This window comes from Gossypium hirsutum, chromosome A10 (genome assembly GCF_007990345.1).
Source record: "Gossypium hirsutum isolate 1008001.06 chromosome A10, Gossypium_hirsutum_v2.1, whole genome shotgun sequence".
Taxonomy (NCBI): domain Eukaryota; kingdom Viridiplantae; phylum Streptophyta; class Magnoliopsida; order Malvales; family Malvaceae; genus Gossypium; species Gossypium hirsutum.
The window spans coordinates 88,707,411-88,719,621 of NC_053433.1; the positions used below are offsets into that span (position 1 = coordinate 88,707,411).

The window sequence follows — 12,211 nt, forward strand, 5'->3', positions numbered from 1 at the left end:
CACTCAAAAAATTCCATTGCTTAGTTGTGTTAAAATTGAAGCCATCAAAATCCTAATTCTTGTTTCTCACTGCATGGGATAACTTTAATATAAGGTTATATATGTAATATGTACAAATAAATAATACGTACTATTTACAGTTTTATTGCGTAATCTACTATTTAACTTCAATACATGATTTATTGATAGGAGTAGCTTCATTTTTGCGTATCATCCAGCCACTTTGTTCGGGAGCTGCGGGTGACGGCCTTGCTAAGTTAGCAGTAACAACTCATCCAAGTTCAATTATTTTGCAAGAGGCTCCGCCAGTCCTTAAACAACTGCATGTTTCGTCTCTTTACTATCAAATTAATAAATAAAAATTTATAGATTGGAAATTTAAAAGCCATCGTTAATATTTTTTAAAATGCATTTTTTTTTTCTGTTCTATTATATGATATATAGTGTTAAGCGTAGTAACAGAAACAGTATCAATACTTTTAGAAAATTTAAAATTTAGTCCATGTATTTTTATTTTTAAAAAATTTAGTTTCTTTACTTTTCAAATTTCAAAAATCAAGTTCAACTGTTAAGTGTTTTTGTTAAATTTATTGGTGTGACATTTAAAAAAAACCTCACTTAATAGCAATGTAAATAAAAAAAGATGTAATGAATATGAGTTTAACAAAAGATATTAACAGTGTTAATAATTTGACTTAAATTTTAAATTTTAAAAATATAAAAAGACTAAAATCTTGAAAATAAAAATACAAGGACTATATTTTAAATTTTCAAAAATTACAGGAACTTACGACATATTTTAACCTTATATTTACTATAAACTTTATATATTATTATATACTACATAGTTATATATATTTACACTTTTATATATGCATATGTAATATTAGGCTAAATTAGCCCCCCAAAAAAAAGTCTGTTTTAAAAAATTTTGAGAGATTAGGCCGATTTTGCAGAGAAAGGGTAAAAATTTGCCCAGTTAGTTGCATTTTTCCCCAATGATAATATCCCCTAACAGTCAAATTCTCTAACGGTCAAATTCCCAACGACCATAAAACAACTAGCTTTATTTGTATATAAACCCAACCATTTTTCTCATTTTTTTCATTCAAATCCAATTCTATCAATTCTCTCAAGTCTCTCAAGATTTTTTTTCTAAAATTTTAATTAAAATTCTCTCAAGTTCATCTTGATTTAATTCTGTGTTTCGATTTTTATTTGTTTTAATTGAATTTTGTAATGGCAAATACTCTTATTCTTTTGGATGACAACCACATTTCCGTGTTCCAATTACAAATGGTAAGAAAATATTTTTAATTTTTATAATTTTTTTAAATTCATTATTAAGTTCTTAAAAAGATTAATTTTTTTTTATAATCAGGCCAAAGATCGAATTTTGGAGACATATATATACAATCTATTTTTGAGGCCATTGCCTATGATTGAACCCTATTTGAAGGATGTGAGATTTTTGCATGTGTCCCATATACTCAAAGGTATGAATTGGACCCCACAATTATCAGCAAGTTGGTCAAAAGATGGAAGCTTAAGACAACACACATTCCATACGGTAAGTGTACAATCACACTTGAGGGCATTCAATTACAGCTCGATTTACCAGTAGATAGGCCAATTGTTACGAGATTAGTGGTCGTTGGCGATTGAATCAGCGTTTTCGAGCAACTATTAGGCAAAGTGTCAGACAGGTTTTTGGTAGCTTGATAAAGATGAAACGATTGCAAGAAAATTTTGATTCTCTCCACGAGAGTTCAAGTCCCCTTGAAAGAGAACAACACACCCAAACGTACATTTAAGATGGCTACTACAACTCGTCAACTGGAAAGAAGTGGGCTGACTCAATTGGGATCAGCCGTGTTGGTGATGTTGTATCGAGAAATGTGTCGGGTGACACAACCACAAAAAATAAAAATTGGTGGTTGGACACTCCTTCTATAGTCATGGGCATGGTTTCGACTACCATTTTTACGTTACCGAGTGAACTACCCTTATACTTTCTCACTCGTAACAAGTTAAAATTAATTCGGTGTCAACCCTAGCTGCATTTCCAAGGTTAGATGTCCCTTCGCCGATACAAGTTGTAAAGAGTACATCATCTCGCCTTGTATACCTTTCACTACAACCAAAATCACTTACAGGTTGTCAACCGATGTAACATGATGACATACTCATATAAGTGTTTCTAGCATAAAACATCAGCGTTTGGAAGTTGAAATCAAAAGCACTAACAGAATGTCGTGCCGAGGTGTCGAAGTTTCGATTATCGACAAACCCCGACTGGTGGATGGACTGTGTGCCAAAATTGAAACTTGGGCTAAAACCGATGAATATTTTCCCATTGGTGATTCAAAGATTTCATAATGGGATCTTTCTAACAAAGTTGAGAACCTACCACACAAACGTGTAGTTGGACTTCCAGATTCCTATTCCATTCTAACATGAACCAAAACAGTTGTCAACCTTCGACCACTTTCATCGATGTTGACAAACTTGACATATAACTCAAGCATAGGTGATCCAGTAGCATGATGTGTTTAGACCATCACATTGATCGCCATTGGGCCTCTAACATTAAATATTTCATATTTCACGAGGTCCTCTGACACTAAATATTTATACTTCAACGACGATATCCTGTAGCTAGGATTGCCTACTTTTCGCCTAATTCTTGATTGAGGCTTTGATAATTGAATGTTTGGGTTGAAAGCCAATTGTGTTGCGTAGGCTGAAGAAAAAATGACCCTAATCTCGGTGTCGCAAATTTCACTGTCGTAATAAACAACAGCATTAACCTGTCCACTCATTTTCAACCATAACCTGTTTGGAACGTCTCTAATAGAATGTCCACTTACATTATGGAAAATACTAACCCAAATATCAAATATAACTTGACATTGATAGAACAATTTAGACATTACAGTTCTGAGAGTTTTTTTTTAAATATGTGTTGTTAGAAGCGTTTTAAAAATAAAAACAATAAATGTAGCTTAGGATGTTTGAAAACAATACCTTGAAATTCTCAATCTATCTAAAAATGAGGATTAGGATTCCAGGGTTCTAGAAAATTTTTAAGGGAGGCTGAAAACGGGAGAGGGAAAACGCCCCGCTAGGCGCACACTTTTAGTGATGTGGCAGAAAGATACACTGAAAGCGTGCCTTGTTGGACGCATTTTCAACTGATGCACCTGGGCAGTGTGTTTTCCCTCTCACATTTTCAACCCCCTAAAAAGTTTCTAGAACTCGAGATTATCAGTCCTCATTTTTCAGATATCCTAAGAATCTCGGGATATTTTCAGATTAACCAAGGCACAATGTTGTTTTCTTTTTCACTCGTTGCCTACCCGGTTGCCTATATAAAGGGGGTTTGCTCCCCTTACTCCATCAACTTTCTTGGCCACCTCCCTTCACCCCTAAAATCTTTTCTACACCATTGTTTATATTTTACTTTCAACTGTTTAACTTTTTCGACGGATAGATTTTTCTGTTTAAAAGAGAGAGTGTGCTAATTTTAAGGTGTATTTGAGTTAACGATGATGCAGTTGCACTCCGAGACCCATATTTCATCTATCGTGTCGAGACGGAACCATTGCATTAGATGCTTTTTGTATTGCAACTCTAAAACCTACAAACACAAACACAAATAAATTGGCCTCCCATTATTTCCAATGTCTACCTCAGACTCAAACACAAATAAATTGGTCTCCCATTATTTCCAACCTTAAAATCTACAACCCAAAAATAAATTCTAAACCTTTAAAAACCTTAACAAACCCTAATATACATTTACTACCCTAAAACCCTCAAACAAAATCTTAAACAAACAAAACCCTAAACAAACCTTAAGGCCCTTAAACTCTAAACGCTATCGAGGAAAAAGAAAGTGAAAACGCGTCTTCCAAAATCAGCCTATTCCAGTAAATATTCCAGAAATCGACCTATTCACTCAAATATTTGTTAAAAAATGGCTTTTTTAAGGCTAATTTAGCCATAATATTAAAACAAAATATCAATGTGTAATTAAACAAAATAATATATCATTGTGAAACAATACAAGGAGATATTAGAGTTCACAATTCGTATTTTCTCATATTTTTTATTTTATATTTAAATAATTACAACAAGTTAATAATTAGTTTATATAAATTTTTTCCCCTTTATTAAACAAATGAGTAAATTAACCCCTATACATTAAAAAAAAGTGTAAATTGATATTTGTGTTATAAGATCCATCTATATGTTCTGTTAAGTGATGACTTAACTTTTTAAAAAAATAATTATACAAGTGACTTAGAAATAAATGATGGGTAGGATTAGGTAAAAGTACTATGTACGTCCTTGTATTAGGAGTTGGATTGCATTTTTGCCCCCTCTATTTCAAACAAATGGGCAAATTAGTCCCTATCCGTTAAATTAAAGAACAAAGTAGTCCTATTAAAGATTCATCCATTTCTATTGTTAAGTATTGGTGCCTGGAAGACTAATCAGACACTGACATGTGACATGTCACGTGTACCTCATGCTGATGTAACAATACTTAAAAATTAAAAAATCCTAAAAAATAAAAAAAATTATAATTATTTTAAAAAAATCACATTTAAGATAAACCTGGACAAATGATTTTTTTGAATAATTTAAAAATCTAAAAGTATATAGAAAATTGTTTTAAAATGTAAAAATTATATATACACGTAACATGTTTAAAGAATTTTTATATACATATGTATATATATATATATATTCTTAATTAAGTTAACATTTTTAGTTAATCAAGTTGATGAGTACTATTTTATTATTATTTTTTATAATTAAATACACATATAATAGTAACATTGCATAATAATTTTTTAATTAATTTTTAAAAATTTAATAATAATTTATAATTTATTATAATTCTTAAATAATTATTTTGTCTAAGTTCATTATGGACGTTTTTAATAATTCCAATATATTTTTATAATTTTTTATAACGTGAATTTTAAAATAATTATTTTTTAGGGGATTTTTAATTTTTTTTAAATATTTACTGACATAACAAAACACCACATCAACATAAGGTACAAGTGACACATCTTATGTTTTCTGATTGCTCCACTATCCATGTCATCACTTAACATTAGAAATTGATGGATCTTTTAACAAAAGATCTATTTTGCTCTTTAATATAATCTATAGATTATAATTTGCATCTTTTTTTAGTAGGGGATAAAAAACAACTCTACTCCTAATACTAGCCTCCATGATATTTTTGACTAATCCTACCCATCTTTTAATTCCACACCACTTACATAAAAAAAAAAACAAATCATCACTTAACAGCTTATATGGATAAAACTTTTAACCCGGGTCAATTTACACTTTTTTTTAACATATATAAAGGCTAATTTATCCATTTTTTTAATAAAATGTAATCTTCTCTCTTAAATACAAGAGCATTCATAGTTCTGGAATTTAAATCAGGAATAAAAACCAAGTTTTTTTTTTCTTAGACCCACGACAATCCAATACAGCAAATCTTTTAAGAGAATCAATGGGATGGATACTACGTAAATTTCTGAAGAAAGATGTACCCCCATTTAAAGATGTACCCCTTTCCCTTACCCCTTCCCTTTCCCGTTTTGAAGCCTACAATCGCCTCCAAGCCATGGCAGTGGCCTTCGGAGAGAAGTTGCCGATTCCCGAAAATTGTAGCCTTCGGCAGTCAATCTGATGGAAAAAGCTCTCTCCTTGAAGCTTTGCTTGGATTCTGTTTCAATGTGCGTGAAATTGAAATGGGTACTGTCGACCTCTCATTTTGCAGATGGTTCATTACCGTTCTGCACTTGAGCCTCGTTGTCGCTTTCAGGTGGTTTTTTCTTTTAGAGTTGGGTGTTATTTATCCTTTTATTTTTTCTCAAATTAATTTATTTATGATGAAATTTTTAATTAAGTAATTTTTGCAAAAGTGCAAGTTTCTAGTGGTATATGGTTTTCAATTTGGCTGGTATTACTGACTTCCTCTTGCAACCCATTTTAAAAGCATAAGCTAATGAGGAAGTTAGAACTTGCTATTTCTGAAGATGTTTAAGTACCAAAGTCACTTCTTTGCTTGTACATTTGCATCCTTTCTCGGTTATACTGTTGTGCTGTTCTTTGTTAATAATGAAATTGCTGGATTTTATGGAAAGTAAAAATGTTTTGGTTAATTGTAGGACCTCCAATATATCACATTGACATTTTTGTTCTCATGCAGGTCTTGACAGAAACAGATCATTGCTATTGTGTTCTTGTTAATGCGCTTGATGGGGAAGCTTTTCCTAGTGAAAAGGATACAAATGATAGCAGTTCCAGTAACAAAGTACCATTGAGAGTAGATACTAATTCCATGAAGACGAAAAATAGTAAGGTTTGGGTCCTTTCTCAGCTTTGTGATAATTTTTGTGTATTGATTCCATGATCAACCAGAGTTTTCACTTCTGAAGGAGGTACTTACAAACAACTGCTTGGTTTTTGATGTTAACATAAATGATGGAAGTGGTATATAATTGTTTTTCCTGACATTTGTTACATTTTAATGATGCCAACATTGAATATTTTATCATCATGAACTAGTTTTGTATATGTAAGTTTTAAATAACATAATGTTAGCATCAAATGGGCTGATGCCATTGATTCTGTGAAAAGCTGCTTAGGAGTAGTGTGCATGTAACCGTACTTTGAAGATCAGTTTGCTGATGACATGCTGCTAATTGTTATTGCAGCTCACACTTTTTTTCTGGATTTGTCAGCTATCAAATGGTCCGGGATGCATATGATGGTACACTACCTGGAATCAATCTTTCCAAGAATTGCCTTCTGTTTTTATTCTTTCAGAATTTTGCAAAAACCTAGCTCATGATCTGATAAATATGTTCTGCTTGTGTTAATGTGAATGTGAGAAAATGATTGATATGTTAAACATATTCTGTTTTACTATAGTTTTACAATGGGTTGAGACCCTTGTTAGTGCCTTTTAATCAACATATTTTTCATTTATCAAAAATAATCATGGCCTGTGGAAAACATGCACATTTAGTCTTTAAACTTGTAGTTGATTTCATGTCGAGTAAGCCTGGTCTAGTTTAAAGGGAGCAAAACATGTAGACTGTTTAACTTATGTTCTAAACAACTTAACTTTTAGTTTATTCTTAATGTTTTCTTCATGCTTATTTAGTTCTCATCTCATATCATTTCGTCTTTTTTCTCAGTTGGGAGTTCTGGATTTGGAAGTCTTCTATCAATGGGTCATTCCTCTGGCAAAAAAGACAGACTTTGCATGAAAGGTCCTGGAGGATGCGGGGAAGTTGAAGTAGCTGTTTCTGGTGTCGTAGGTCAATAAGAAATTCATCTTAGAAACTATCCTCTAAAATTCAGTTCCTTCTTTGTTTCTTATTTCTCAATGCATATCATCACCATGGTGTTATCCCTTATCATAATTTGATGTAAAAACATGTGTTTTATCTGATTGCAGGCCTTGTCATTTCTCTCACTAGCCGCGGCTTGCTCAACTGCTAGTGTGACAAGTCTTTTGGTCAATGTCAGCTCTACATATTGCCCGTCAAAGATATGCAGTAGATATCAGTTGTCTGCAGCTATGACTTTCATGTTGCGGCTTCTGTCCTTTGTTTTAATTCTCTTCAATCTTTGGCTCCTTCTGTCTTTGTAGCGACTCGCAACTTCCAAGTTCCAACCCTTTCTTCATACACAAAAAGTTCAGCAGGCAGATCCTGACAGTTCCATAGATGTTCAAATTAAGAAGTGTACATTGACAGTATTATATACAAACATCAAAATCTTGAACGATAATTTTGAATTTCAATTTTTTTGAATAAATTTTGCTGCCAATTTACGAGTCATTGATTCATTTATCTAGTTCATACGGTTAATATTCTAGCTTAATAATTGAGTATTATTATATATTTAATTTGATTTATTTAATTATAAATAAATCATTGCAATATATGTAAAAACAATTTAAAATATAAAAATTTAATAATATATATTAATATATGTAAAAACAACTTTTCCGGAAAATATTTTCAGGAAATCTGCCAAACAGCAAAAAATATTTTACACAGATTCAATCAAACACCAGAAAATATTTTCTGGTAAATCATTTTACAGAAAAGTAAAACATTTTCCAGAAATCATTTTACGGAAAACATTTTACTGGCAATCAAACAGACCCTTAGTGAATAAAACACCTATACTCATCAACTGAACCCCATGTATCCCTAAAACTTTAAATCAAGCTTTGGGTTTAAATCTCTGTTCAGGTACAAAGTATTTTTAAGAACAATTTTTGTCGCATTTCATTGGATTACAATACTTTGGTTTCAGTAGTTTCCTCGATCAACTCAAATTTCTGCTAGACTAAGTTCCCCCCTAATTGAAGACAAAAATTGAATCATATTTCCATATTTATTAGAAACCGACTAATCGAAAAGGAAACCTTTCAAACCATGTCTGCCCAAATCCCCATTGTTGACAGACTTGCTATAGCACAATAACCAGTTCATAAGAAGACATATAATCCAGCGGAGTCCTCATCTAACTTATCCACTGAAGAGACAGATTGAAGCATCCATTTCGGTTCTCAGCATTTTCCAGTGAAGTCCTTAAGTAAAACAGGTAAATCAGAATGAAGTATGGACCTCTTAATATGAAACACAAAAAATTTCGAGAACCTAAACTACCTGCTGCTACTAACTTTGCATATCAAATCTGCCATATAGTGAGCCAACTAGAACAAAAGCCTCCATTCGTAGATGCCGCGCATGATGCATATTGTTTGACATATAAATAAGAGTAGTTCTGCACTACATAAAAACTTACTAGACATACCTTACTAACTAGACATTCCAGATTCATTTGGAACACATTCTGGAGTACCTGCTGAAACCTTTAGGTTGCAAAGCTCTTTGAGAAGTTTAACTTCATTCTCTGCGTTAGTCAATTTGTCACTCAGAAGAGAAACTGCATCCTTGTGTGCATCGAATTTCCTTATCCACCCAGCTTCAAAATCCTTTATCTTATTCTCAATTAACAGTCTATTAAGCCTGTCCTCTTCTTCTTGTTTCAGACGCAGCTTTTCTATTTCCCTGGTGCTCAGTACTAAGCCCCCAGACCCAGTGACATCTTTGTAAAGTGGTTCATCCGGCAGGGGACAACGTGCTCTATACTCAGCAAAAGTTCTGTTTGTTTCCTTCAAAGCCTTTCTGTATCCATCTAAAAGGTTTTCCATCAAATAGAGCTCACGCTCAAGCCTATAAACCTCCATCTGTCTCTTCTGCTGCTCTTCAAACTTGGCCTTCTGCAAATGCTCGATAAGGGTATCCCTCCGTTGCAACTCATGGAGCAACACTTGTTGGTGCATACTCGAATCTCCACAAGCCTGGTCTTTCGCAGCGTACAACATTCTTGCTTTGTCCATCCAATGCTGCATTTGTTCCATGCACGTATCAAAATCAGATGACTTATCCCATTGCTCATCAGTTCTCAACCTCTTATTGCTAAGATTCAAGGAATTATGAGATATATCATTCTCATGACCAATCTCTCTCTTGTTACCATTACTCAGAAATGATGAGACAGCAGGAACTGTCCGAGCATCAACCCTGGAGACAAGGAATTCCCCTGATGAGTTATCGCGAATGTGCAAGCCAGTTGTAAAAGGGACATCGGCAGTTTCCATTCCTTCAAGAAGATTTGCCGAGTGCACAGCCTCCAAATTGTCACCTTTTGGGGAAGTAGTAAAGCCTTCTTCATGCTGCTCCTCTTGTTCATCTTGTACCTCCTGTTCCTCGTGATCCTCTTGTTCCTCTACATTTCCTCCTTCTCCCTCTTCCATCTCTCCTTCCTCTCCTTTCTCTTGTTTCCTTTCTTCCACCATATCAACATCACCAAGATTACACGGTCTTAAGAAATTCTCCCCACCCACATCCATATAGTTGTCTCCATCCAAATTCCACTGTACGTCTTGAGGCCCATCCCCCTTACTTTCCTCACAATCCATAGCATCCTCATCCCCTACAGCAGCCTCCTTTTCAGCATCATCTTTATTCATCAAATTATCCTGCCCACCAAGACTCAACTCAATATTATGCTCCTCCAACTGTGATCCCCCGTGAGATTCATCAGCCAAATCAACAGACGTCTTGAAATCCTCAGGAACGTTATGCTCTTCCTCTTCCTCCTTGGCCTCATAAGCATCCTTTTCTGGTTTCTCCAGCAGCAGCTCTTCTTTCTGGTATTTTATCAAACACTGCATGTGCGAGGCATAGTAACAATTCCCTAATTTAGGGGCAGACGTGAGCTCTTTCTCCACCATAAACCAAATCAAACCAGCCCAATCTATCTTCTCGAAATGGCCTTCTTTAATCATTTTAGTCCAGTTCAACACCTCCGCTGGCATCATCCACGTATCCTCGTGCAAAAGCACCCAATTTGACACAAATTCCTCAAGAAAGCCTACCGATTCCTTTGACTCTTCAATATCAAGGATGCTATCCTTATCCTTATCCTTCTTCACAGATAAATTCAAAGCACGGGCTAAGTCGGCCCGGTTGACCCCAATGCGATAGCCATTAACGTAGCTACCGCGCGATTGCGGGTTGTACGTAGCGATTAACTGCGCGATCAGATCGGCTCGAAGGTTTCCATCGAAATCCAAATGAACAAAATCCCACAAACCAAGTCGCTTGAGGAGGTTTTCGTGCGAAGAAAAATCTAGGGTTTTGTTGGGGAGAAAGGGAATGGGGTTGAAGACTTCAGTCAGCATCTCGAGCTTCTTCTGGGCCTTCTTCTCTTGAGCGCGTCTCTTGGTTGCGGCCTTCTTCCGTTTAGGACCCCCGCCACGGCGAGAGCCAGTGGGGGTGGTGACATGGAGGTCGGTATTGGGTGGAGAAGAAGGAACAGACAGATCAGGGTAGTCAGCGTTGGGTTCATCTTCGAGTAGATCTTCTTGATCATCGAGCTTGTCTTGGGATGGAAGGGTTTCAGGGAGCGATTCCTGGGGAGGGTTAGGGTTTTCGATGGGGTCTGGTTGGGATTGATCTGGACAGTCACTGGGGGAGGCCATGGGGATGAAGGTGGACTTGGGGTTGAATCAAAGACGAGATCAGAGACACAAGGTTAGGTTGGGTTGAGACTTGGGGGAATAGGAACTGGCATTACACGAGACGGAAGCGACGATTTACGACTTCATCCGCAAACCTTTCACGCCCCAACCTTGATACAAACAAATATTACCGTGTGTTAGTTAAGAAGCAATAAATAAAACTGCAGTCATTTGAAACCCATAATTTATTCCCATTTTCCAACACATTTTTATTTGCTATAATGTTCCTGTACCAAATTGTAATATTTTCTATTTTTTTTTATTTTTTCACTTTTAATTAAACATTTTAATATTGTTTAGGAATAACGTTTACTTAATTTAATCTTTATTCTTTTTAAGTTAAATTTGACTGATAACTCACTTGTCAATCCACATGTACTTAATGTTAAATGATACCATGCGTGAATTGTCATTTAAACTGTCATGTTTAAAAATTTAACGTTTTAGTTAGTATTTCTGTTAAAAATATATAATGATTTATTTGGCTCTCTAACTTTACAAAAAAAAATTTATTTTAGTCATTCATCTAATTTTGTCTCTTTTACCCCTTAAACTAGCACTATTTGTCAAATTATCAAAAAATGAATGGAAATTTTAATATACACGTAGATGCCACATCAATAATTAATTATTTTTTAAAAAAAATTAAAAAAATCATAACAAAATTAATAAATATAAAAATATTCTTTATTTTTTATTTTTTATTTTTTTAAATTAAATAATTGCTAATGTGGCATATACATGGATTGCCATATGGATGCCTCCACATATATGTCATGTTAGCAAAATTAACAGACATTAACTTTTCCTGCTATTTTGGAGTGATAAGACAAACAATACAAATTATATGAAGAGCTAAAATGTCTTCTTCTTTTTTTGTAAAGTTAGAGGTCAAATAAGTTATTATACTTTAAAAAACAACAATTCAACTTTTTTTTAAAGTTTGATAGTTAAATTTGACATATTTTAAAAAGTTGAGGGTTAAATTAACAAAAAAATGTAAATGTTATGGGCTAAATTTATGTTTATGTCTATTATTTATCAATATATGTTATTTTT

At 34.0% G+C, this 12,211-nt stretch overlaps 2 protein-coding genes across 13 annotated transcripts; one reads left to right on the forward strand and one right to left on the reverse strand.

Moving 5' to 3' along the window:
• Positions 1–5,417: 5,417 nt before the first annotated feature.
• Positions 5,418–7,839, forward strand: LOC107896854 (uncharacterized). Of its 8 annotated transcripts, none has more exons than XR_005903342.1 (5): positions 5,418–5,860; positions 6,248–6,395; positions 6,756–6,811; positions 7,242–7,364; positions 7,505–7,839. XR_005903342.1 is itself a non-coding variant. In XM_016822150.2 (4 exons), the coding sequence occupies exons 1-4, from the start codon at positions 5,816–5,818 to the stop codon at positions 7,311–7,313; spliced, it is 321 nt and encodes a 106-aa protein (XP_016677639.1). In that variant the 5' UTR covers positions 5,475–5,815; the 3' UTR covers positions 7,314–7,839. The 8 variants fall into 8 exon arrangements, 2 of the variants coding, with proteins under 2 accessions (XP_016677639.1, XP_040934860.1); XR_005903341.1 differs by having other exon boundaries at positions 5,479–5,790; XR_005903344.1 differs by having other exon boundaries at positions 5,480–5,790; positions 6,248–6,400.
• On the reverse strand, positions 7,398–11,304 carry LOC107896853 (uncharacterized). 5 transcript variants are annotated; one of them, XR_005903339.1, is made up of 3 exons: positions 8,926–11,304; positions 8,486–8,650; positions 7,398–7,760 (listed from the first exon to the last, which is right to left on the reverse strand). XR_005903339.1 is itself a non-coding variant. In XM_041078925.1 (2 exons), the coding sequence occupies exons 1-2, from the start codon at positions 11,111–11,113 to the stop codon at positions 7,747–7,749; spliced, it is 2,202 nt and encodes a 733-aa protein (XP_040934859.1). In that variant the 5' UTR covers positions 11,114–11,304; the 3' UTR covers positions 7,398–7,746. The 5 variants fall into 5 exon arrangements, 4 of the variants coding, with proteins under 4 accessions (XP_040934859.1, XP_016677637.2, XP_040934858.1 ...); XM_041078925.1 differs by lacking the exon at positions 8,486–8,650; XM_016822148.2 differs by lacking the exon at positions 8,486–8,650 and having other exon boundaries at positions 8,878–11,304.
• Positions 11,305–12,211: the final 907 nt, after the last annotated feature.

What these genes read in the sequence shown, in the direction of transcription:
- LOC107896854 (XM_041078926.1), top strand. Translation starts at nt 5,725, where the DNA reads ATGGAAAAAGCTCTCTCCTTGAAGCTTTGCTTGGATTCTGTTTCAATG. An exon ending in TTCCATGAAGACGAAAAATA is followed by an intron (nt 6,396 to 6,755) that starts GTAAGGTTTGGG and finishes TTGTTATTGCAG; the next exon opens with CTCACACTTTTTTTCTGGAT. An exon ending in GGTCCGGGATGCATATGATG is followed by an intron (nt 6,812 to 7,241) that starts GTACACTACCTG and finishes CTTTTTTCTCAG; the next exon opens with TTGGGAGTTCTGGATTTGGA.
- LOC107896853 (XM_041078924.1), bottom strand. Translation starts at nt 11,113, where the DNA reads ATGGCCTCCCCCAGTGACTGTCCAGATCAATCCCAACCAGACCCCATC. An exon ending in CAACCTAAAGGTTTCAGCAG is followed by an intron (nt 8,651 to 8,925) that starts GTACTCCAGAAT and finishes GTTTTACTTAAG; the next exon opens with GACTTCACTGGAAAATGCTG.